We start from the raw sequence: 24,563 nt of genomic DNA, 5'->3' as shown, positions 1-24,563 counted from the left end.
ACTATATCATAGGATCATTCAAGTTTCCATAGATGATCCATACTGCATATAATGATCAAATCAATATCACGACACATAAAGCCCTCCTAAGGTTGAATGCTATGGAATCCCTTAGCTCTCCAAAAATCAATGGACTTCCGAACTAGTTCGGACGTAAGCCGAGTATATCCAATATCATCTCGAGCAGAAATGGCATTCAACGTGTTAGTGCAGTCGTACACAGGCGAATACCTGCTCGTCTGGAGTCTAGTATGTTCTCGCAGAATAGGCTCCGCAAGCAAAGGCATCATTGATATCAACGGACTGACCTCCAACTTATCCCAACTCTGCAACTTATTCAACCAATCCGGATACGAGATTTCCCGGACCGGGAAGCCAGCCTCGTTCAGCAACACACAAAGCCGCTCCATATTCGTAATAAGTTCCGGATCAGGAGCACTCAAAGTATAAGCTCGTCCTAGATTCAGGTTCTCAGAAGCAATTTCCAGAATACAATCGCAGACATAGTCAACAGTGACATATTCCATATTCTGCGTAGGCAGTTTCGGCCAAAATCCCAACTGCGCACATCCGACAATCATCCGACCAAAGAAATCGTCCGGGTTGCTGGCTCCTGTCCGGCTATCTCCAACTACGAATCCAGGACGGTAGATAGATACAGATAGACCCTTTTCGCGTACTCGTTGGACCATCTCGTCGGCTACCCATTGGCTTTGGGCATATCCGGTGTCAAATGGGAGAGATGCAAGGTGGACTTTTAATGGGCCGTCCTCGGATACTACGTCGGTTCCGAGGATTAGACCCGTTACTGCCCAGACGTCGATACTGGATATATAATGGAAGGTCTTTCGGCGGCCTTCTGCTGCGACTTTGAGGATGTTCTTTGTTCCGAGAATGTTGGGTGCATAGTGTGCACTGTATGGCTCGCACCAGTTCACCTTCGCTGCTGAATGGATGATGGATGGTGCCCAGTTGATCAGCCACTGGTAGTCGGTCTCTGATAAATTAAGTCGATCTTGCGTCATGTCTCCATCAAGGGTAATAACTTTCTGTTGAAGATTCTTTAACAGTTCTTCGGACCAGAGATCGTATTTATGTAGGGCTTCATTTATCCGATCTAATGGGGTTGCGTGATCGTTTCCTCGGACTAGACATGCTATTTTGTTCATGGATGACATTTGTAAGAGACGGTAGAGAAGGTTTATACCGATGAACCCGGTGGCTCCAGTTAAGAACACGCGGCCTTCTGATCGCCAATCTGGAATCAGCTGAATGTCATCTGCAAGGTGGCTATCTTCTTCGAATTGGAGAACCTCCGAGGGGCCGTAATTGACTCTTGAGGCTTGTTCCAGGTGGGTTGTCAAGGTCTTGATGCTTGGGTTGATATATAGGTCCTTGATGGATAGAGTTTCTCCAAGACTTTGCTTGACCAAGCCCAGAAAGCGGGCGATCTGAATAGATGAAAGACCGAGGGAAATGATGTCGTCGTTCTCGTTAAGGTTGTTGAGTCCCGAGACTTCTTCTAATAGTTTAGCAATGAGACTGTGTTGACTGCTTTCCCCGTTTACGTGATTGGGACTCGGTCGCGATTTAGATTGCTTGTATTCTTTGACCAATTTTTCGCGATCAATTTTCCCGCGAGAGTTGCGTGGGATCTCTGGGACAACTTGGACTTTGTCAGGAACCATATAGTATGGATTTGTTTCTTGGGTTGCTTTGATGATTTCTTTTGGGTCGAGGGGCTCATGGTCCTTTGCAGCGACAAATGCCTCTAACGAGCCACCGTGCGTCTCATTTTTCTCATGCACGACTGCTACCTCTTGTACCTTCTGGTTTTGGGCCATGGTTTGCTCCACTTGCTCAAGTTCAACTCGGAAACCTTGGTGTTTGACTTGGCGATCCACGCGTCCGATATAGGAAAGGCGTTTCGGTTGACCTTTCCACATCCCTAGATCGCCAGTTCGGTACAGGGGGCATTTTCTGTTGCCCGTGGTGTTGTCAATGTCAATTTCGATAAACTTTTCTTTATTCGCATCCGGGCGATTCACGTATCCGGGAGATAGACCCGGGCCTCCAATGCATATTTCGCCACGGGTGTCGTTTTCGGAGATAGGAGTTCCATTCTCATTCAGTAGATGGATTATGGTATCACCGAATGGCTGGCCAGCACTGATAGACTCCTCGTATGCATCTTCCAGTGTCACTCGATGAAGAGACGAGAGACAAGTTGTTTCAGTGGGCCCATAACCGTTCCAAATATTTTCAGGGGGACCCTCACTTTCCAGGACGCTTTTTATGCACTGGGGACTGGGTGCTTCGCCTGCAGTAATAACTTGGCGCAATGCCTGGAAAGCAGAAGGTGATCCTGCAGAAATTGCAACGAAGAGGGCGGTAGGTATGATGAGTGCCGCGATGCTCTCGGCTTTGAGAAAAGAAGCGAATGACACCGGATCCCGCGTGACAGATTTTGGGATGTGCACAATCGTCCCGCCGGAAAGTAAGGTTACCCACACCTCAAACAAGGAAAGGTCAAATCCTGGGTTATTCAACTGCCCAACTCGATCACCATGTCTAATATCGACAGGCATGAATGAGGCAAGATGGATCACGGCCTTCGAGGATATCTGAACTGCCTTTGGCTTGCCTGTTGAGCCGGATGTATGAAGAAGATGACTCCGATACGCTTCAGGTTGCCCAGAGCGAACTTCTACTGGTTTTTTATCTTCTTCCTGATAACCAGAATTGAGTGCGGCTTCCACGAGATGAAATTCATATTGAGAAACTCGCTCGGACAGAGCTTTGGTGGTTATAACGAGTCGGATATTCAAATCGTTGAACATAGAGTGCAGCTGTTTGTCGGGCACAGATGGATCTATCGGAGTGGATGTTCCACCTGCTCTGAGAATGGCAATCTGAGCTAGGACTTGTTCCCAGCCAGGCCCGGCTAGAATGCCAACGGGCTCTTCAGTTGCTAGTTCTTTCTTCAGAAGATCTTTGGCCAAAGTGTCGGCTTTGGCTATGAGATCGCGATACGAAAGACGCACGTCTCCGTCAATCACGGCTAGTGATTCGATGCATTTATTTGCCTGGTTGCATAAAAGCTGCTCCATATTGTCGCTTGTTTGGTAAAATGATTTTGAAATGATAGGTGGAATGCGATATTTCTCGTGGTTGTTTTCAAAGTGATAGGATCTTGATTTGTTTATGGTGGAGAATAAAAGAGGACCCATGTCTTCTTTATAGATATTTCAACAAAATTCAATAGTATATAACGATGATACAGATACTAGTATTCAACTCCTAGCCTGCTTGCTACGCCAATTCCCGGCCTTGCGGTGAATAGGATGATTCATGTTCAATTACCGTTTTGGGGAAGTCATGCTTGGTCATGTTGAATTGGCAGCGCATGAAGCCGAATTCGGTCGTAGCAAGACCCTATAATGCTTTGCTTTGGGCGCTTTGGGCGTGAAAAGGTGACCACTTCTGGTACTAACTACGTGCGTCAGAACCCGAAGTCTAACTAAACATCATAGATCTGCTATTGCCTTAGAATCAAAGTTTATAAGTATTATGAGATCACAAAAAGCTCCCAAGGAAAGACGAACGGCACCAAAGATGATAGTTTAAACGGGATTAAGTTCAATAAAGAGACTTCCCGCGTGACTAAAAGCTATTCAAAAAGGGAAAGGCTGAGCAATTCGTCTCTATTATTAGTAAACGCATGTTAGAAAGTTTCAGCCTCAGAGTTTGAAATTGACGCATATGTATTTCTATGTGTAAGAGATCCAAATCTGTATTTAGATTTTTATAGCTTATTGGTGGCTGGCTATGCCCGCAATAAATTTCAGCCAACCGTGTCATATTTTGCATCTTAGAACTGTGGGCGTTGTATCCCAGCCCTGAAGATTACCTACAATTTTATATCATGATTTGCGTCTGTACATATTTAAGTTATTTATCTCTGATTGGTCATTCTAGTGCAGGAAAGATTAGAAAGTACTAGTTTCTAGATACAACTATGGCCGAATTGGTATCTCTTCTGGATGTTACTGGTACCACTAATAGTAGTTTCTGATCGCAATTTCACAATACTGAGCCAAACTTCAGAAAACCGGTCTAAGGTCTGTATTTACTTAGTGTTTCATGGCCTACCTTTACGGGATAGATTCTAAGTTGTGTAACAATCTATTCTTGTCATGTCTTTTAAGTTTATGCATGAAACCTGATGTGGAATGTCGATCACCATCATGATCATACTAATCAGGCATACTTTGTGGGACGACATAACTATATGACAGCATCGAAGAAGGTAGCTTCATAAATTCAAAAATTATATAAGTAGTAAGACTTAGGCAAGTCTTTCGGTCTACTTATATTTTTACTACATAGTATATCATTCAAGAAGGGCATATCTATTTTGAACCGAATCGCCTGTACGCAAAGTCACAAAAGACTTGAAAAATGAGATCTGCAATCATATTGGCCCAGATTCAAACTTTGGAAACACAGGTTAAGCAAGATGCAATTGTATTTTATGCTGGATCTGAGGAATATAAAGGTATATCGAAGCGATGGTCTGCTATTGGGTCCGAAGATCCGGTAAGTGACACGCTTCAAGTTTCAACAACGAAATTTTACTTATAAATAATGCGGCAATTCAGGGTGTTGTTATATGTCCTTTGAACGCAGGGGGAGTATCGATGACTGTTGGCTTTGCAAGGGAGAATAACATTGACCTGGCAGTTCAGTGTGGGCGCCACTCCACTGACAGCTCTGCGTCGACTGACGGAGGTATTTTGATCGACATGAGCTACATGAAACAAGTGACTGTCAACAAGAACACGTCATCTATTCGAGTTCAAGGTGGGGCATTATGGAGAGATGTCAATGAAGTGGCCTCTCAACATGGGCTGGCTGTTGTTGGAGGTACAGTTAGCCAGGTGGGGGTCGGTGGTCTCACACTCCGAGGAGGAAACGGTTACCTAACGCCAGAATACGGGCTAGTTATTGACAATCTCCTCTCGGCTACAGTGGTAATGCCTGACGATACTGAGTTAGCCGTGTCTGCGCATGAGAATCCAGATATTTTCTGGGCTATCAGAGGGGCGGGACAGACTGTGGGAGTTGTTACCGAGTTCGAATTCAAAGCACACCCTCAACCGGACCCTGTTTGGTCTGGAATTCGGAGCCACTCAGGGGAAAGTGTACTATCGGTTATGTGCGCACTCAACTCAGCACTTGCTCATCCCGGGGGGAAAGCAGCTGCACAGGCTGTGCTAGCCCTTTCTCCGGATACCGGTAGCGCGATAGTCAGTGCGGGTCTTTTTTTCAACGGGCCTGAAGATGCAGCAAGAGAACACTTTACTCAGCTGCTAGAGATGGAGTGCCTGAGTGACGATGTGAGCATGAGAGAATATGCGGATGCTGGTTCAATGCTCGATCCGGTAGTGCCCCCAGGGGGTCGAAAGAAGGTCCTTGGGGTACAAATGACGTTGCCTATGCGCCCGGAGTTTGTCGCATTTTTACTAGAGACTATTGAAAGACAGCTTGTCAGTGAGCCAGATATGAAGCAGAGCTTCCTGGCGATTGATTATATGGACCCCTCTTCAATTTGCCGTGTCCCGGTCGAGGATACGGCCTTTCCTTCTCGTGGGGACTTTCTCAATGGCGCACTGATCCTGCAGTGGAACGACCCCGAAAAAGATAAACCCATCCTTTCTTGGGGAGAAGGTATCCAGAAGCTGTGTGAAAATGAATTGAGACAGAGTGGTCGTGAGCCGACTGGTCTGGTTTCTAATTTCGTGGGATATACACAGGGTAAGATAGATAGATGGACGAGAGGTGCCTGATAGTGCAGAAATTTGTTGACCTTAACAAAGATAACCAAACCCCCCCTGTCGATATGTTTGGCATAAATGCTCAACGGTTGCTAAATATCAAAGCAAAGTACGATCCTGACGATTTATTCAACAAGCTCAATCCTCTATATGAAGAAAAAGGCTGAAGAAAAACAACTCGAATGAGTCAAAGGCAATTGAGACGAATTCGCTATATAGTTGCGAATAGTGAATCATACAAAGCTGGGCAGTAATTCTCCAGTTCCTGCTCTTAGTGTTGAAGGCCGATACAAGTTTGGTGCATTCCTTGTCCTATTTAATTGGATATCCCTGTTTCGCCCATCCGTCTAACATGGTCTCGCGTAATTGCCTTTGGGACTCGAGGCTCAGTGGCGGCCCATTCTTGCCTCTCCTCTGACGAGATTCTTTTGTTTCTTGCATTGCTTTATCATTCCCGGGCATTTCTTCGTTTCCTTCGACAAAATCATATATCCGATGCTCAGTGTTAGCCCACGAGGTCGCTTTGCATTATTTACTGTTAGAAAGTGACCCAGGCGTGACGAGGCTGTGATTGACATGATATGTCGTAGACTTACCTTCATGCTTACAAGCATCCTCCCAATCATCAGTCAAAAAGTGTAAAAATGCACCGTGACTAACGACCACAATATTCTTCTCGGGTCGCTTTTTGAGCCAGTATCTCATGTCTAAAGCCCGCGCTTGGATCTTTCCTCTGATAGCTTGGTATCGCCCCTCCTGTTCCACAGTTATTTCTCAACCTCGTAAAATATTTGGATAGAATTATATCTTACCTTACTTGTCCAGTCATCTGTTAAAAGCCCTATATCTATCGGTAGATTTTCCCTTTCTTTTTCGCGCAGCAGCTCGGCGACGGTACTACCTACGTCGCACGGAAATTGGCCAACTTCTTGGAGATCCGGATGCGCAATCAGATTCGTTCCAGCACTTTCCTTGAAAAAGAATTTGAATGCGTTTAGCCCCGTATATATCGCCCGACGCATTGGTGATGTTACAACAAGGTCAACGCAAGGTTCAAACGGAAACGAACGACCCAGCTCTATGCATTGTTGCTTCCCAATTTCTGTCAAAAGAGGATCTATTATGCCCCAGTATTCCGGACCGAGATTGTGATGACCCTGAGAAGCATTGTCAGAACTTGAGCATGTAAATGATGTAGGTCTCATGGACTCCAAATGGGTATACCTCTGCATGCCGAACTAAATGTAGTCTCGGTGGCATACTCGTTACCATAGATTTTCGGAATATGTGACTGTGAAGACTTTTAATAAAGCTGCGACGTGTTTATCAGGCTCATCGAGCTACTAACACTGGTGCCGCCTTGAGCTGCTCCAGATATGGTATAGCGTCCCTTCACAACCCCACACAAACCTTATCCATATATCTTGGCTGCCTCTCTCGGACTAGCGCTATGCAGCCTTAGTATCCACCTTTGTATACATCGGGTGGTGGTAATTATTCGTGGGAATAACGAGTGAAACAAAGAAAACCTCGACTTTACTAAGGAAGTTGTCGATTAGTGGGTAACATGTTAGCCACTATCAAGTTTCCCTTCCAGTGGACTTCTTCGGAGTACAAATAGACCTCAGTACCAACATCATGCCTCTTCTCATTCATGGCTTCTTCAGACTTTCGACTGGTCTACCCCTCAAGCCATGACCTATACTTCACTTTGGAGGGAGTCGGCTATTCCCAGCCTCTTGTAGGGTCTGCAATTCTTACTTTGAGCCCATTTCTTCACATTAGTGAAATCAAAAACCTCCGGGTCTGCCTTGTCCGCTCCGTGGCTAGTACCAGTGGAGATAGCACTGACTCAAGCAACAAGTTTGCTAGTTGGCTCTATCGGCAAAATTTCAAATCCGCCTCACCATCTAACTCTCAGTATCTAAGATCATGCGCTATAATCGAAGATCTCATTATTCCTATTTCTCTGCATTATGATCACCACGTTCAAGTTGGTGATCATCCCGACAGAGGCAAGATATTTAACATACCACTCGCCATTCCGATATCAGTCAACATACCTGGAACTACAACTACGCCCACTGGGAGCATATCATACTGTCTAGTGGCATATGCGGCTACAGCAGGGGGGCAGGTCATAAGCACAAGCAAAATTATCGCCCTTCGTCGCCATATTATACCCGGGCACGAACAAATCGAGCACACTCGAACCTATACCAAGTCAAAGATCATCTCGGAGATGAGTCTCGAGCAGCATTCTAGTTCAGAATAATCTATCCACTATACCTGTCAATATACAAGTGCATCTCAGACACTCTGTATCAATGGGCGGGCGACCGACAGAGTTCAAGTGTTTTGCGATTAGGGGAGTACGATGGCGGGTCGAGGAAGTGACGAGGCTTGTAAACCAACAAGAGAATGATCATGACTCAGATTCGGAGTTCCAAAGCACCCATGGCCGCGTATCGGTGCGCGAAATTGCAAACGGGTACTAAAAAGGGTACTGGGCAGCTTCACAAAACCCCTTAATGAGAGAGCGCTCGGCACCAGGACCAAATGATCCATGTCTTCAGATAGCATTGGATATTGATGTGCGCCAAGAGAACACAAGGGTGCCCTGGGTGGATCTTCTGTGCTATAATATCGATCCTAGTCGTCTTGTTCCGGATCCGCTCCCATTACCTTTTCGCGATACTTTTTCTCCAACATCGACGAAGCCCCTCGCAATCACGGCTGAGCATATATTACGGTTGGATTTGACAATGAGTGAAGATGTCTTTGATGCTAGCACGATGAGCTTGGTTGAACGAAAGCCCATGATGATTGCTGCAAATGGATCATTTCCTCTTTATATCTTTAGTAGGCTTGACAGTGCTCTTAAGGAGGTTTGTCTAGAAAGGAACCCTCCTCGATATGAAGAGGTTCCACAGGCACCACCCTTTTACGACCCCTTGTTTGAAAATTGAATATAATCGATTAGAACTCATAGATAAGGCGCCGAGATTCAAAGGTTTTTATTTGATAGTCATACAATTCTTGATTTCTTTGAGGGCTTTGGCAAATTGCATTGAGCATATGACATCTCATAGGTTAGTTTTTTTTTTAGACCATGGATGTCAGGCAAACCAGGAAATGTTTAATGATATTGGACTGCATCTCATTTTACTCTGCTTTGCCTTCTAAATCATTTAATTCAATTTAATGAAATATGTATTTCAGTGAAATTCGAACCGCGCACACAGGATCAACACGTAATTTATTCCCACTTTGAATGGGTCGCATTTGCATTTGCATCCCCCGACGCCTGGTCGACATGCGAAATTCTCCACTGTGGAGAAATTGGAGAACATAGCAAAGGGTTACATGTTGAAATGAAATTCCAAATTTCCCCCTCATCTTTCCCCTTTCCCTCCAACTAGGATTCGATTTTCTGGAATAAATATAGAATTGTCCGCGACTTTCAAAATTTAAGCCCCAGTTCATCCAAAAACCTCAGGTTCTTGACTCCGCGCGTCCCGCTGTTCTCCTTTGTTGCTCGGGCCCGATATTCTCTCGAAATGTCAGATGCACATATTCCTGACAAGCAAGGTGCCGATGCGAACCTTGAAGCGCTAGGATATGCAGCAGAACTTTCAAGAAATCGATCAACATGGCAGGTGGTGTTTATGTGCTTTATCCTCGCGTCTGTGCCTTATGGACTCTCCACCACGATGAATTATTCAATTACCGGAGGGGGATCGCCAAACATGATATGGGGCTGGATCATTGTGTCGCTTATCATGCTTTGCGTCGGTAGCTCCCTAGCAGAGATCACATCCGTCTTCCCTACTGCAGGTGGTGTCTATTATCAGACATTTGCGCTTTCTCCACCCAGATGGCGTCGCGTAACTGCTTGGATCTGCGGATGGTCCTATGTTGCTGGCAACGTTACTATTACGTTAGCTGTCAATTTCGCGACGGCTTTGTTTCTTGTGGAAAGTTTGAATGTTTTTAAAGATGCTTCTGGTCGAGGCATTACGGATGACTTTCAAGATTATCAGACCTACCTGATCTTCCTTGCTATCACTCTCGTCTGCCATGCTATTCCTGCACTTGGGAATCGATGGCTGACTTATATTGAGGTTTGTTCTATTCGAGAGTCATCGTGTATATAAACTCTGACCAGACTTATTTCAATAGACATTTGCGATTTTGCTAACCATGCTCGGTGTTACGGCAATCATCATTACAATTCTTGTCGTTGCACACAGTGGCCGACGATCAGCCAAATGGGTATTCACCTCATTCGAACCCCAGTCTGGTTGGCCAGATGGTTGGTCCTTCTGTATCGGACTGCTTCAAGCTGCCTACGGTCTTTCAGCCACCGGAATGATCACTTCGTAATTCTTCCCACGCGCCTACATACCACTCCCAACTTTTCCAACTAATCCCAACGCAATACTAGTATGTGTGAAGAAGTCCGCGACCCAGCCCTTCAAGTTCCCAAAGCGATTATCGGCGGCGTCGCGCTAAACATGGTAGCCGGCTTTGCCTTCCTCTTGCCCGTCGCATTCGTTCTCCCCGACATCGCAGCCCTCGCAAGCATTCCATCCGGTCAACCGGTCCCTACAATCATCAGATCAGCTACAGGTAGCGGCGTAGGTGCCTTTCTCCTCCTGCTCCCCCTTATCATTCTAGGGTTCGTTTGTGGTATCGGTTGCGTAACTGCTACCTCGCGTTGTACTTGGGCATTTGCTCGCGACGGCGCAATTCCAGGCTCTAACCTTTGGAAGCGCGTTGATCAGCGATTGGGTATTCCACTTAATGCGATGGCTCTTGGTATGGTTGTTGAGATCTTGCTCGGACTCATTTATTTTGGATCTACCGCGGCCTTCAATGCCTTTTCCGGTGTTGGCGTCATTTTCTTAACTCTTAGCTATGCTTGTCCTGTCGCAGTGTCTCTTCTTCTTCGTCAGCGACAAGAAGTGAAAAACGGTTCTTTCAATCTCGGTGCGCTAGGATATGTTTGCAATGTGGTTTGTATATGTCAGTACCTTCAATTTGCTAAATTATTCTAACTTACCACGAACGCCCTCTTCCTAATTCACTGCTGATTCGTCTCTGGGTTCTAGGCTGGTGTCTTCTTGCCATTCCACTCTTCTCCATGCCCACAGTGGTTCCTGTCACGAAAAACAGCATGAACTATGCCTCTGTGGTCTTTGTTGGATTTGTTACAATTTCGGCGGTTTGGTATGGTCTTTGGGGTCGGAAGCATTATGTTGGACCCTCACTTGAAAGTTTGGGGGTAGAATCTTCCCACTCTTCAGAAAGTGGTGAAAAATCCTAGGTAGTACATACAGACTACTTTCGAGTTCGGGGGTATTGGGCTTATCACTTGCTGGAGGGTATCTATTAATGCCGTTGTACTGCCTAGTTTTGTAGACCGCCCATACATTCAAATGATTTTATATGAACCGCACAACCAGGTAGTATGGATTCCATGGTTGGGGAACTACAATTCATTGCGATTGTCTCTGTATTGCACTCCGGAGGCTACTGTAGCCCGAAAGCTCAGCGGCATACATCACCTTACCATGGTTCACTAGGTGACTATATCTATCAATATTGTTTAAACTTGCGTTCGGATCAATACAGGGACCAGTCCTTCGAACAAGAAGAAAGCCCAGTCACCTGGGCATGTACAAAATTACCTAGATATGCTGCCGGATCAGTGAACATGGAATGCCAGCCAATGATGAAATCTTGAGGTCTGTTTTGGAGGTCGGCCTGGCGGTCGCGTAGGGATATGGATATACTGGATATGTAAGGGATTTGTAGTCTTAACACATATTGATTACAATGAATTTGAATTTTGAAGTATCTTTTAATACCGAAGAAAAACGTATATCGTCAGAACTCATCCAAGGTAGTTGCTGCACATTTTATGGGTATCATGGGCAGGGGGCTATTTCTCTATTTGTTGACAGAGTAGTCGGTCAAGAAGTTGGGGTCGTTGTTGATTTCCTCGCGGATCTGTATCGCGTTGTTAGTATTTGGAGAAGACGTTCAAGGGATAGGAGGAGACATACAATATCCAAGCCACCGACCAGCTCTCCACCAACCCACAGTTGGGGGAATGTGGGCCACTCAGCGAATTCCTTCAGACCTTGTCGCACATCCTCATCGGCGAGAATATTGAAGAATCCATACTTGACGCTTCGCTCTCGCAAAATTCCGACCAATTGACGGCTGAAGCCACATTGAGGCGAGCTGGGTGTTCCCTTCATGAAAAGCATAACTGGTGCTGCCTTGACAAGCTCAGTGAGGCGAGCGAAGAGGGCCTCTTGGGACTGTTCCGGGGTGAGGTTAGGGGCGGCGGCGACGGGGGTAGCATTGGCGGAGGGACCAACAGCGTTGGATGCGGTAACGGGGGACTGAGTAGCAAACACAGGGCCATCTTCACGGGGCACAGCAGATAGAGGAGGGGGGATGTGAGCTCGGTGACCGTCCGCGGGGGCGGGGGCAGCGGCACCATTCCCACGGCCAGCATGGCGCTCGATAGCGTCGCGAACCTTGATGGCGTCGCTTCCACTGATAGATTCGAGAATCTGACCGCTACGCAGACAAACAACGAATGGAACGGCAGACACATCGTATTCCTCTGAGATATCGGGCAGCTCCTCCGCGTTTATGCTGATAAATGAGATAGTTGGCGGGGCCGTGGCGGGGTACTGCGAGGCGAGGGCGGAAAGAACTGTGCGCATTTGAGCGCAGGGCGCGGCCCATGGGGTGTGGAAGTAGAGGACGACTAGCGCTGAAGGCGAAAGGGAACTGAGATGTGCGGCGAAATCGGCCTCAGAGACGATTTCGGTGAGCGCCGACATGATGAAGGAGGGGGTGTATGTGGAGGATTATCGGAGAAGAGGAAGGAACTCGAGATAGGCCCAAAAAGTGGAAACACCTGTAAAAGCGGAGGATTCGGGTTGACTTTATGCTGATTAGAAATGCGATCAACCAACTAGCTTCGTCGTGAATCAGCAAGGGTGTTGCAGGTAGATTCTACGCAGGACGAAGATTGATTGCGTGACGAGGCGAATTTTAACCGGCGATCGCTGTTATCAGATCGTCCAGCCGGAACTGTCAATTACGGTAATTTATTCCATTTCCCGCCCGTCGGGTTTTTGGTATTTCCGTTCCAGAAAGACGTGCTTATCGCTATCCTATCATCACGTGACCGGACTCTGAATTAATTTGAGATTCTCAATTCATATGTGACATAGGCTTTTAATCTCAACAGCCATGGCCGAATGTAATAAAAGGAAGCGCAAGGAGGACCACGAGGACTCTGCAACCGCCGCGCCTCAGCAGGATTCCGCAATCACATCAGCCGAACCCCTCGGTGGGACGACCTCCCTCGTTTCGGACGCAGCAGCTTCAACCTACCACCACAACGACGATGCTGCGCATCGGTCGAAGAAAAAGCGAGTAGACGGAGAAAAAGCAAAATACCCTGATTTGTTATACATGGAGGGCAAACTTCAGTCTTCAATCCGAATTGCGGACCTGCAGGGGTTGCTTCTCTACTGCTTCGCGGACGGCATTGCGCCGCAATGGATCTCTGTCAAACACTCTCGAAACATGCGAAAAGTGGTCGTTCTGATGGTTCCTGGACTGGAGATTGGCATGTTTGATGGTACAATTCCTCTGGAGCCTGAAAAAGAAGGTGCTCAAGTCGAAACTGAGAAGTCGAACCGTGACGAATCAACCGCCGAGGCCCGGAAAGCTGCCGATTTCGAGAAATGGAAGCAAGGACTTCCACTCGAAGACCGATCCAATCGTTTTAACCCACGAGGCCTTTCGTCCGACCGACTTCCGGCCCCTCTACGACCCCTGGCACATATGTTCCCCCACATCTGGCCTGTCAAGGCCCCTGGAGACAATAAATATAACAAGGTGCATTCACCTCTTCAAGCCCTCCTGTTATCCCAGTTGCCAAAGTCTAAGGAGGATAACGGGCGTAAGGGTGCACGCCCAGCTCGTGTTGAAAAGGGCTTTACTGAAAAGCGAACACCCATCACAACCTTTCTCAGCACAATGGAGCAGCTTCGAGAGAATGATTATACTTTACACCCTTCATTCTTTACCTCGGAGGCAGAGAAGTCCGCGGAGTTAGAGGCACGCAAAGCGAATAATCAATCAGAGGAAGATGGTTGGGTTGATACTTTGGTTCCTAGCCTGGATGCTGGTGACGTGCCCGATGCTGAAATCGAAAAGGGCAGCATGACCGATGGTCGGGATGTGTTAGCTCTCGACTGCGAGATGTGTCTCACAGAAGGCGGTCAGTCTGAATTGACTCGTATCAGTATCATGCGTTGGGATAATGAGGTTGTTATGGATGAGTTGGTGAAGCCTCCCCGGCCCGTCATCGATTACCTTACTCGCTTTTCTGGAATCACCCAAGAGATGCTGGATCCCGTTACAACGACTCTTCCTGATATTCAAAAGAAACTTCTTTCTATACTGACACCTCGTACGATCCTGGTCGGGCATTCTCTTAATTCGGACCTGACAGCGCTGAAGCTGACACATCCCTTCATTGTTGACACGGGTATCACTTACCCGCACCCACGTGGACCGCCATTAAAGTGTAGTCTTAAGTGGCTAACCCAAAAGTACCTGAATAAAGAAATTCAGAAGGGGACTTCAGGCCACGACTCAGTCGAAGATGCTCGTGCTGTACTGGACCTGGTCAAGTTGAAGTGTGAAAAGGGCGAGCGATGGGGTACTAGTGATGCCTCTAATGAAAGTATTTTCCGTCGCCTTGGCCGTCACCAGCCTCGTGTCAAATCCTCTTCTGAGGATGGCTTGACTGGTGCTGTGGTAGACTGGGGTAATCCAGAGCGTGGCTTTGGAGCACAGGCAACCGTTTCCATCGGGTGCAGTGATGACGATGCCGTTGTAAAGGGTGTCTCTGCCACTATCAACGGTGACGATTCAAATACCGCCATTCCCGGCGCTGGTGTGGACTTCACGTGGGCTCGTCTGCGCAATCTTGAACAGTTCCGTGGGTGGTGCACACGTCTTCCTGATGCCAGCAATGCCAACGAATCTACCACTGTCCCTGCTGCCTTTCCAGAAGAAACCACGCCAACTACTAGCACAGACGACCCCTCTGTCTCTACATATAACCCGACCCTTGCAGAAACAGTGACCCAAACTGTCTCGAATATTTCTCAGATCTACGAATCGCTTCCTTCATGCACAATGTTCATTGTATATTCAGGCACTGGCGACCCACGGGAAGTCAACCGTCTCCAAACAATGCATAAGACATACCGTGATGAGTTCCGAGGGCATAAGCCATGGGATGAGTTGAGTGTGAAGTGGACAGACGTGGAGGAACAGGCTCTAAAGAGAGCATGTGAACAGGCTCGCGAAGGCTGTGGATTCATGTGTGTCAAGTAGATATTTATATTTATTATCGTATACCCTTGCACTTCAAAACCAAGACTTATACTATCATTGACCACCATTTCAAATGTTGCGGTCTGAGAATTACTGAGCCCTTCAAGCTTCAATGTTAAAATTATCGGTACGTCTTCAAAGCCCCTAAGCCAATCGCTATATTCCTTAGGTGCTTCGTTTCAAAATTCATATTGATCCCAAGGCACAACTTTCACGCCGATAGATTCAAGTTCCTGCTCAACTTCTTTTTCAATCTGCTCCGCACTCTGTCCAGTTTCATCATTGTTATACGTGGAGTGTGCTCCCCGCAGCAGGATTACATCGAACCCCGCATTAATGGCCCCTCGGCAAGTAGCGCGAACGCAGAACTCACTCTGCACCCCAAAGGCCACGATCGAAGATATACCTCGACCTTGCAGTTCATTCGCAAGGTTTGGGTTAGATTCAAAAGTATCGGCTATAAGTAATCAGCTGGATGTAGGACAAACTGAGGGTTGGGATGACCAACCAGTAGTTTTATGGACGACTTTTTCATTCCCAGCACCATCTCGCGGTGGTAGAACCAAATCCCAGGCCTTACTTCCTGGGACCAAAGTTGAGTTTGGATCCGCTGGGTCCTCAGAATGTTGTACTACGATTATGTCTAGCTCTGTGGTGGGTTTGCTTCGTGCGCGATCGAGGATTTTGGTTCCGGTTTCGCAAATACGGGCTCCATCGGGGATGGCGGTGCTAGGAATTGAAACGAGTTCTTCTTGGGTGTCTATGACGAAAAGCGCTGTCATGGGCATTTTATTGGTAATTTGGAGGTTGTGAGATCTGATTGAAGATGTGTTTTTAGGTGACAAGTAACTATGACTCGATCGTGTCATTCTTCGCATTGAGTCTAGTCCTATTTAAGACACACCTGCCCCATGATGACTCCCATTATTTTTGAAATTGAAACTATGCATGCTCACCAATATTATGGTTTTATATATGGCGTGGCCTCGGTTATATTTTATTCTATTTAAGCATGCACGTTCATAGTAGTTCAATGTTTGCAGCAGCATTAGACTTGCTCCAGGGCTATCAGCACAAAGCCAAGAAGTAATTTTCATTCAAGTTTGGGGGGAAAGTCCTGAAGACCTTAAAATACAGATCTTAAGCATGACTTAGTCTATCGAACCACCATGAGCCGCGAGAAGGTTGAAAATTTTCAAGATTCATGCCGCCCGTTTGTTTCGTGGCAAGTTGGCAACGTATGTTACCCTCTGTCCAAGCCCTTGTCTCCTCGGCCGAGGCACTCATTTCATGTGAGGCTGCAATGAGGCAAGCATACCAAATATGCTTCGAGGCAGATCGCCTCCCTTGGTGGCCATGTGAATTCTATTTTGGCCATCCGGCTGAGTCGTGGTGTACATAAATTGCCGTAGCCAAGGCCCATCAAGCCGTGCTGGTCGATCAGTGGGACATGCGCCTGGTGAAACCATACATTGAAATCTAATCCACGGTGTCACGCGGACCTGGATATCGTTTGGGTTTACCAGGCAGACTTCTAGTTGAACTACAGGTTCGTTGGTGAAAGTATTCAAATCTGCTGCTAAAACCGAACCCAGTACTGGAATGTTTAAACCTGCTTGATTGTTCTGCAGCTGCATTAGGTCCTCGCCAAATATTCTTGCCATAGTTGCTCCAGTATCATATAGCACTTCGAATATGCCCCAATGGTTAGATCCAGGTAAGCGATAAGCAACGTGATACTAGGATGATGTATAATCTTTAGTGATCTGATAGAATTGACCGTTCCGTGGTTTAAAGAGGGAATGTGAATGTGAACGGCGCTTACTGTGTGTAAAAACTGATAATATGTTGATGGCGGTATAGTAAGAGCGTAATACGAGTGATCCGGACTGGGCCCATTAAGCTATAAGCAAAATGATGAGTGAGGTTTTCAAAATGAAAGGAATCAGCTTATTTTCAAATGGTGACTTACCCCTTCTACCCAAAATGACCTGCTTCCTTCGAAATGATGGTTGATAGCCTCGAATTCATCCCATTTGAACGGCGTTGGTTGGCATAACTGCTTGCCTCGCGACCAGTAAGTAACCAGTCCAGTCAATCGTAATTTACCTCGCCTATAAGCATCCATCACGTTTTCAATGTTCGGAAGTTGTTCAAATGGGTCACTGCGTGCGTTCAAATGATCCCAAATCTCTTCGTGGGCGGCCAGTCGCTTCACAACAACCGGTGTCAAAGATTGTTTTCTTTGTTTCGGATCAGCCTGCCATATGGGTATCATGATTAGACAAGTATACCAAGTAGCCATATGAATTTTTAGCCTCGAGGTGTACCCACTCAAGTTTAATCCTCTCCTTTTCCAGCTGGCGCATCCTGCTCTCGAACATTTGCGGCATGATTCCCTCTTCGATTCGGTCAAAACAGCGATCAATCTGGGCGTATATATCACTATTCAAGTTGATTTTAGTTAGTAGATGAAGAGTGTCAAATCCTGAGTTCAATTCAACGGATCGAACTTTTTCTTTAGGTCGGGCTCCGCTGGATGCCATCTCTCTGGCACTTTGGATATATCCCAAATGATCTCATCCCGACGGGGCTTGAACCCGTCGTTTCTCTTGACTTTCTTTGCGTCCTTTGTTTCTCTTCCATCTAATTTTCTCTTCTTTGACTTGAGAGATTCCATTTCAGCTGTACGTTCTTCTGCCACCTCATCCTCAATTTCCTTATGTAGCTCGTCCTCGTGGGAAAACTTTAGATCTAAATCTCCAAATTTCACAGGGCTGCGATAAACTGAATCCCATACAGAGGCATTGATTGACCTGCCCTCCAATGGTGGCATATTGCCAACTTTGAGGTCTGTAGTTGGAGACATCAAGAGAGTGTCGGAGGAACCGTAAATATCGTAAATACCGTGAGAATGTGCTGGGAATTTCTGTGTTTGAAAAGGAGCTAGAATTTGACGGCTCTATTTTCAAATCGAATGAGATTTAGAAATTAGATACTCTGTTTGGGAGCGAGTGCAACTTATAACTAACCGGAACATGCAATGGGATAACAACAAAGATGCCGCGAAGCCAAAAGTTAACGAGCTAGGAAGAAATGAAAGAAATTGCTACTATATGAACAACAAAGAGCCTGTAGAAACTAGTAAAGATGACGATTTTGTGTTTTTGTTGTTGGTGTCAAAGAGCTCAGGCACGTAAGTATGTGTAGATCGGACTTTCTTTACAGGAACAAAGGAAATGCCTAGTCTCATTTTGCTTTCCCGTCAGCTCTAATAATGCGTTTTCTCGTACCCTGATGTTCAATTACTAGTAACAAAACAAACCCTCCTTTTTATGAACCTTTAGTACTACTTTAAAGATATACCTTCCGACGCCCGGGCATTGGGATACTAGTGGTATGATTGAAGCTTAGTTTGGCAAAGTCATCTAGTAGTACTAGTAGTTTCAAGTTGGAAATGGATGTTCTTTCTCCAATGGATGTTATCTGTCGGCCTACTAGAACTTGAACTGAAGAATCTTGGCACTGTGAGTCCGAGTTCAACTATATACTATAAATACTAACTTAAATATCTTGAGCCTCTTGTAACTCAACATGTAGCACCTGGGCAACAATCCTACTCTAGAAAGATGGATCTTGGTATAGCGTATCGAAGGGGTAAAATTGAACTACTAATACTTGTTATATAGACCAAGCTGTTTGTACATGCATACTAGGTAGTGGCTCCGAGTCCAGGGCGACATCGTACTAAAAGTGCTAGCAGTAAAACTAGGTATATACACATCTTATTAGGTAGTACATATTTCAACAAAGTCTTTTGGAATCTGACTTCGTTCCTATAAAAGGAGGACTTGGGCAAATTGGTCCTTGGATTTCCCCAAGCGCAAGTTTGAGCGAAAGCGAACTCTGCTGAGCAGTGTTAATGACGGTAGATTTAGACACTAGCGCGTGGTTGCCTGCGATGGATCAAAAGAAAGGTGGGGCAGGGTGTTAGTGGCAAACAAGAGATTGTATATGACACATCAACCAGCTCCTTAGTTTTAGTAGGAACAAGGGTTCGAATTTTATTCCTTCATCGTGCAGCGATATCAGGAAGCTTAGTATAGATTGTAATTATCTAAGGCCCGTTATATAGTAAGTACTTAGCAATATAGATCGGATCCTCAGATCTGAATCCATGGGAATAAGGTCCCCACCTATAGTGCAACAGGCCAATCAGTATCGTGTCCATGATCAGTCAGCATTGACTCCATGTACCATTTAGGCCTGAGGCAACAACGACTTGATCACTTGCGGCTCGAGTTGGTTCTTCTTGTTTCTCGGACGACGACCCTCTCCCAGGACTTCATCCGTCCCGATTCTCCCCCTTTCCGATCTTTCCACAACTTGGTTAGCCATCGGTCGTGGATGGGATGAAAAGGGAACCTCCCCAGTTGTGTAAGTGCAACGCCCGGCCAAGTCCCAAAAATCAAAACAGAGAACCCTCTATGCGCATCTAGATGACCTGGAGCTAACAAGCATGCTCAATTCACAGAGATACAGACCCGTTCCCACGAATTGCCATTCATGAAAAACCACATTACCTCCTACATAGCTAGTCAGCGTTGATCATCCATCCTGGCACGATTCCCAGTTTAGGTCTCCGCCAGAACCTCTCTGAGACCCCGCCGAAATCAATATCTTTAACCGGTGGTAAACATTTCACTCATTCCGCTCGGCAACATCTAGATACCCCGACAGTCTCACAGTCTTGAGAACAACTGTTTGTCCGGTTCAACGAGGGTTTGGCGAAAATCCAACATCAAACATTTACCGCTTCCCGCTACCTTGGACGGCATCTCATATCGGTTCCTCTATTTTATTCTACGCATCTTTCTTCTTCTCTTTCTCCTTCTTCTCCTCTGCCTTCAGAAACACCTGCACTTTTTTTGGTGCCTTGCAGCTTCTATATTTTCTTATCTCCTTGTGGTTGTTAGTTGTGGTGTTGGTTTACCCGGGTAGATTGTCCCAGTGACCTGTCGATTCCTGTGCCCTCTTCAAGGTATATATACCCTTGTCCCGGCTGTCGATTTTCTCTACTTGTTTATCTACTTACAGGCCATCATATTAGGCCCCCACACCTTGTATTCATGCCCCTGTCATGCAAAAAGTTTCTCGTCCAATCAGCTTATACCCCACATCATCTGCTCTTAGTAGTCGTTGCCTTTTATCATTAGCGTTTGCATTTCCCTTCATCCATTGGTTCCAGCATGGAGGCAACACAAGAATCCACACAACCCTGTGCCGACCCCCGGCGAATGGGTTTGAATAATTCTGGCTTGCACGATCAGGACCTAGCCGACATCATCTGTATCCTCCACCCTAACTCCCACTCTGCCCACGATGCTGTCGCAGCTACTGCAGCGACAGGCACTCAGCATATCTTACAACAAGGCGCCTTAGACTTCGAAAGCTCCGAAACTGCGGCGCTGGATGTCGCACTCCGATTATCGTCAAACGTATTCGACCTCGCAGTGGGGTTTTGCTTTGGTCGAAATCGCGCTCGTTGCGATGTTCTTTTGGCAGCTAATGACAATGCGAAAAGAGTCTCTAACTGTCATTTTCGCATTTACTTAACTGGAGATGGCATCGTCATGCTGCAAGATACGTCCACCAACGGCACTATCGTAGACAACTGTCGTTTGCGAAAGGGCTCAAAAGACAACAGTCGCATGCTTGTCAATGGGTCAGTTGTTCAGGTGGTATCGGGAGACAATACCTCAGATGAGGTTCGATTTGTCGTCCGGATTCCTTCGCGAGAGAACTTCGCTGTGAAATACACCCAGAATGTGCTTCAGTATTTTGAACGCGCACAGCAGGTCATAGCTGGGACTGCACATCAAAAGGGCCGAAAGGCCCCAGCCCAGACCGTTCTGCCCTGGTCGGTTGGAAATGCCTTTGGCATGCATTGGAGCGGCAGTCCAATGTACAATGTGACCGGCCAGGTCGGTAAGGGTGCCTTCGCCACGGTGTACAAACTCGCCACGAAGCAGCATGGAACGATATATGCTGCCAAGGAGTTGGACAAGCGTCGGTTCATGAAGAACGGCATTCTTGATCAAAAGGTGGACAACGAGATGAAGATCATGAGAGATCTCAAGCATGTGAGTCTTGCTTTGCGATGTTTCCTAGGCATGTATCAGCATTCTAATCCGATTCATTCTAGCCCAACATCGTTCAGTACGTCGATCACCACGAGCATGACCGATGGATCTACATTATCATGGAGTATGTGCCTGGGGGTGAGTTGTCAACGTACCTCCAAAGTCCCGGCAGAATCCCAGAGGACTCGGTACAAACGATCGCCCGACAAATTCTCCGCGCTCTAAACTATCTCCATAAACGCCGGATCACACATCGAGATATCAAGCCCGACAATATCTTGATCGCATCTGTGGACCCCCTCCGAGTCAAACTGTCTGACTTTGGACTATCAAAAGCGACGCAAGAGGAGACCTTTCTGAAAACATTTTGTGGAACTCTTTTGTACTGCGCCCCGGAAGTTTATCCAGATTATGACACATATAGACTGGGTGAAGCTAGGAAGAGACGTCGAGTAGGAGACCCGTAAGTTAACTCCATAACCTCCTCTTAGTTGAGCTTTTGCTAATTTTTAGACCGCCAAAAACTTCTCCATACAGCCAGTCAGTCGATATGTGGTCACTTGGTGCAGTGCTTTACCACGTTTTGTGCGGAGTGCCGCCATATTCTGGCCGTGCCGAGGACCGAGGTGTCGCGATGTTGCGTAGCATTATGACTACGGAAGCGGATTTCAATGTCTTGCGTCAAGTTGGCGTATCTGAAAATGGAATCGATTTTGTCTCCAAGCTGTTGAACCGTGATCCTTTCGCGCGTCTTTCAGAAAGAGAATGTTTCCAACATCCATGGATTGTCGATGTGCCAGATGTGGACGAATATGAAGATGATGATGACGTTCTGGCTGACCGTGGTGACGGTCTGTCAGTTATTGGGGAAGAGGCTGAGGGTGAACTTGACGCCTCTCAGTTGTCTCTTCATGACAATGAGTATTACATCCATGGTGGCGCAGGCGATGAGTCAAGCAGCAACGAAGCACTTGCCAAAAGGCCACGAATTCAATACGTTCCTTCAGATATTCGTTATCCATCGCTTCCAAAAATCGAAAGTTTTCAGGACAGTCAGGTTGCAGCCGATCATCAAGCAAGACGTTTATTTGGGGAGGTCACTTCATCTGCCCTGCGAAGCTCACATGCACTTGGAAACACAGGCGCTTGGGACCGTGACTCCGATGTTGAGAACTTTGCTTCCTCTGGTGAGTCGATGAGCGATGAACGCAGCGTCTATTCGGTCATATCCCTCCCGGAAAATCCTTGTGGCGGTACAGCACCCAGCCTGATGGGAGCGGAAAACCTTGTTGGACGACTGAATATGAATTCCTCACATCCTATCCTTCATCCTGAGGTCTGCCCGATTAACGAGTTTTCGATTCGACAGACCAACCTTAAACAACCCTTGAATATGACAAGTTTAGACAGCCCCCCTGCTGAAGAAAATATTGAGCCTCATTCCAACGCTCATGATGTCACCCCCAAGGCACCCAACAGAAAAGCATCTCGTCGCGTGGAGCTCGATTTACCTGAGACAGCCAGCGAACAGTCCAGTGATGCAAGTCCCCAACTCAGCCGTCAAAGTTCCTATCGCGCTTCTGATCGAACCTCAGAAGCACAGGTTGACATTGAGCTCTTAACGACCCTTGATGCCCAGACTGGACAGGCCATTCTCAACCAACATTTGACCTCTCTTGATGATGATGCCTCTGATGTCATCGTTCACCGACCTGACACGCCCTCCGTATCAGCAAGCATGCCCAGCGATAAGTTTACCAAGCCCCCCAAGCTTCTGGGTCGTCTTAGGAGTGCCCAGGGGTCGATCTTCGATGTCAATATTCGCCTGGAAGACCGCATGACATCTTGGGGGCGAGGACCTCTCGCTTCAGTTCGCCATGAAAACAATCTCGACACTCGGATCCCCGCCTATGCCCTGGAAATCACATTCTTTGCCCCTGGTATCAACGCCACAGTTGCCAAAGGCCAAGACTGGATGTCAATGCCAGGTCTCAAAACAATCTTGTCCACCAAAACAAGCAAATGTATTTGGGTGAATGGAACAGAACTCAGGCGTGCATCATCCACTACTGGAGGGGCGGAGGAGCTAAACTACGGCACGATCTATACGGGTGACGTTATAACCGTCTACCGAGGCAAGAGGGATTACTTGGACCTCAAGTGCGAGTTCTATCATGGTGAGAGCGCACGGTCTCGACCTACTGACGAACCCACATTTACTGTACACCAAATTCCCCTTAAGGGCAACCGGTTTCCGCTTCGGCCCACTCAAGTGAAGGAACCCGTGGCATAGATCTGTTGATCTTCACTTTATGCACGTTCCCATTCCCGTCTCTCTTTTGTTTCCCTCTCCATCTCCTTCATTGGATTGACACTTCGGCGTGGATTATTTTTATATTTATTTCTGCTTTATTTCCCTGTTCGCTCTCCTCTCTGGAAATAGATTGATCGCGCGAAATTGCATCATTGGGTGTGAATTCGAGGTGGTAAGGGCCATGTGGAGACGATCCTCGTTATCCGCATGCGGCTCAATGCGATAGTGAATTGTGAATGAAATCATGTCAGTACGATACGGGAGATAAGACATCTGGAGCTACATATGTAGTAGCCGATCTCCGACTCGAGCGCTGCATTAGTAATGATACGTGTGTACCAGAATTTGCGAGGCGTTTTAGTACTCGATACAATGCAATCTATTTGCGACAATGATGGAATCCGAGTTGGTGTTTCACCTTGTACTCCATAGTAAATGAAATGAAAATGAAAGCATGAAAGTATGAGAAACACAAGTACCGTAGTATTTCCAGGCACACGGCCATAAAGAACAGGTTGAATTGATTAATTCATTTGTCTAAATTGTTCCTGGTAATGTGCCTGGTGCCAGTATCTCCCGAACTAAAGTCTGCTTGCGTCAACGGCGACCGAGCGTCCAACCGGAATCCCGAACATTGCATTCGAGTGGAGACACCTGGTCTGTGCAGTGTAACTGCTTCTATGGATCCCAGACCTTCAATCTTAACTGATCTATCTTAATCCGTCAATTTTCACAGACTAATTTCGCGTGTCTCGCTTATGTATCCCCCCTTCCCTTCCGCCTCTCGGTCATCCTGACCTCACTCGACCCAACTCTGTTCTC

The 24,563-nt window shown here is 46.7% G+C and overlaps 10 protein-coding genes across 10 annotated transcripts; 5 read left to right on the top strand and 5 right to left on the bottom strand.

Moving 5' to 3' along the window:
- Positions 1–86: 86 nt before the first annotated feature.
- On the bottom strand, positions 87–3,110 carry N7478_008766 (non-ribosomal peptide synthetase; the record flags this gene model as incomplete). The annotated part of the gene is made up of 1 exon (XM_056924980.1): positions 87–3,110. One exon carries the CDS (start codon positions 3,108–3,110, stop codon positions 87–89), a length of 3,024 nt encoding a protein of 1,007 aa, XP_056777706.1.
- A 1,351-nt stretch (positions 3,111–4,461) lies between these two features.
- On the top strand, positions 4,462–6,004 carry N7478_008765 (FAD-binding oxidoreductase; the record flags this gene model as incomplete). The annotated part of the gene is made up of 3 exons (XM_056924979.1): positions 4,462–4,599; positions 4,662–5,817; positions 5,880–6,004. The coding sequence occupies 3 exons, from the start codon at positions 4,462–4,464 to the stop codon at positions 6,002–6,004; spliced, it is 1,419 nt and encodes a 472-aa protein (XP_056777705.1).
- Positions 6,005–6,149: 145 nt separating this feature from the next.
- Positions 6,150–6,542, bottom strand: N7478_008764 (2OG-Fe(II) oxygenase family protein; the record flags this gene model as incomplete). The annotated part of the gene is made up of 2 exons (XM_056924978.1): positions 6,150–6,358; positions 6,434–6,542. The coding sequence occupies 2 exons, from the start codon at positions 6,540–6,542 to the stop codon at positions 6,150–6,152; spliced, it is 318 nt and encodes a 105-aa protein (XP_056777704.1).
- Positions 6,543–8,368: 1,826 nt separating this feature from the next.
- On the top strand, positions 8,369–8,806 carry N7478_008763 (uncharacterized protein; the record flags this gene model as incomplete). Its single annotated transcript, XM_056924977.1, has 1 exon — positions 8,369–8,806. One exon carries the CDS (start codon positions 8,369–8,371, stop codon positions 8,804–8,806), a length of 438 nt encoding a protein of 145 aa, XP_056777703.1.
- A 591-nt stretch (positions 8,807–9,397) lies between these two features.
- On the top strand, positions 9,398–10,808 carry N7478_008762 (uncharacterized protein; the record flags this gene model as incomplete). Its single annotated transcript, XM_056924976.1, has 4 exons — positions 9,398–9,961; positions 10,020–10,219; positions 10,285–10,735; positions 10,776–10,808. 4 exons carry the CDS (start codon positions 9,398–9,400, stop codon positions 10,806–10,808), a joined length of 1,248 nt encoding a protein of 415 aa, XP_056777702.1.
- Positions 10,809–11,792: 984 nt separating this feature from the next.
- N7478_008761 (PICOT family protein) lies at positions 11,793–12,703 on the bottom strand (the record flags this gene model as incomplete). Its single annotated transcript, XM_056924975.1, has 2 exons — positions 11,793–11,852; positions 11,909–12,703. The coding sequence occupies 2 exons, from the start codon at positions 12,701–12,703 to the stop codon at positions 11,793–11,795; spliced, it is 855 nt and encodes a 284-aa protein (XP_056777701.1).
- Positions 12,704–13,118: 415 nt separating this feature from the next.
- N7478_008760 (RNA exonuclease) lies at positions 13,119–15,284 on the top strand (the record flags this gene model as incomplete). The annotated part of the gene is made up of 1 exon (XM_056924974.1): positions 13,119–15,284. The coding sequence occupies one exon, from the start codon at positions 13,119–13,121 to the stop codon at positions 15,282–15,284; it is 2,166 nt and encodes a 721-aa protein (XP_056777700.1).
- Positions 15,285–15,463: 179 nt separating this feature from the next.
- Positions 15,464–16,072, bottom strand: N7478_008759 (cysteine hydrolase family protein; the record flags this gene model as incomplete). Its single annotated transcript, XM_056924973.1, has 2 exons — positions 15,464–15,741; positions 15,793–16,072. 2 exons carry the CDS (start codon positions 16,070–16,072, stop codon positions 15,464–15,466), a joined length of 558 nt encoding a protein of 185 aa, XP_056777699.1.
- A 495-nt stretch (positions 16,073–16,567) lies between these two features.
- N7478_008758 (uncharacterized protein) lies at positions 16,568–18,153 on the bottom strand (the record flags this gene model as incomplete). Its single annotated transcript, XM_056924972.1, has 5 exons — positions 16,568–17,023; positions 17,110–17,187; positions 17,257–17,544; positions 17,579–17,729; positions 17,798–18,153. 5 exons carry the CDS (start codon positions 18,151–18,153, stop codon positions 16,568–16,570), a joined length of 1,329 nt encoding a protein of 442 aa, XP_056777698.1.
- Positions 18,154–20,533: 2,380 nt separating this feature from the next.
- Positions 20,534–23,720, top strand: N7478_008757 (uncharacterized protein; the record flags this gene model as incomplete). The annotated part of the gene is made up of 3 exons (XM_056924971.1): positions 20,534–21,427; positions 21,490–21,890; positions 21,941–23,720. The coding sequence occupies 3 exons, from the start codon at positions 20,534–20,536 to the stop codon at positions 23,718–23,720; spliced, it is 3,075 nt and encodes a 1,024-aa protein (XP_056777697.1).
- Between the last annotated feature and the right edge of the window lie 843 nt (positions 23,721–24,563).

The sequence above is a fragment of the Penicillium angulare genome, assembly GCF_028827245.1.
Source record: "Penicillium angulare strain IBT 27051 chromosome Unknown utg000005l_segment0_segment0, whole genome shotgun sequence".
Taxonomy (NCBI): Eukaryota; Fungi; Ascomycota; class Eurotiomycetes; order Eurotiales; family Aspergillaceae; genus Penicillium; species Penicillium angulare.
The sequence above is the reverse complement of the archived record's forward strand: the minus strand, read 5'-3'. Positions and strand labels throughout refer to the sequence as shown.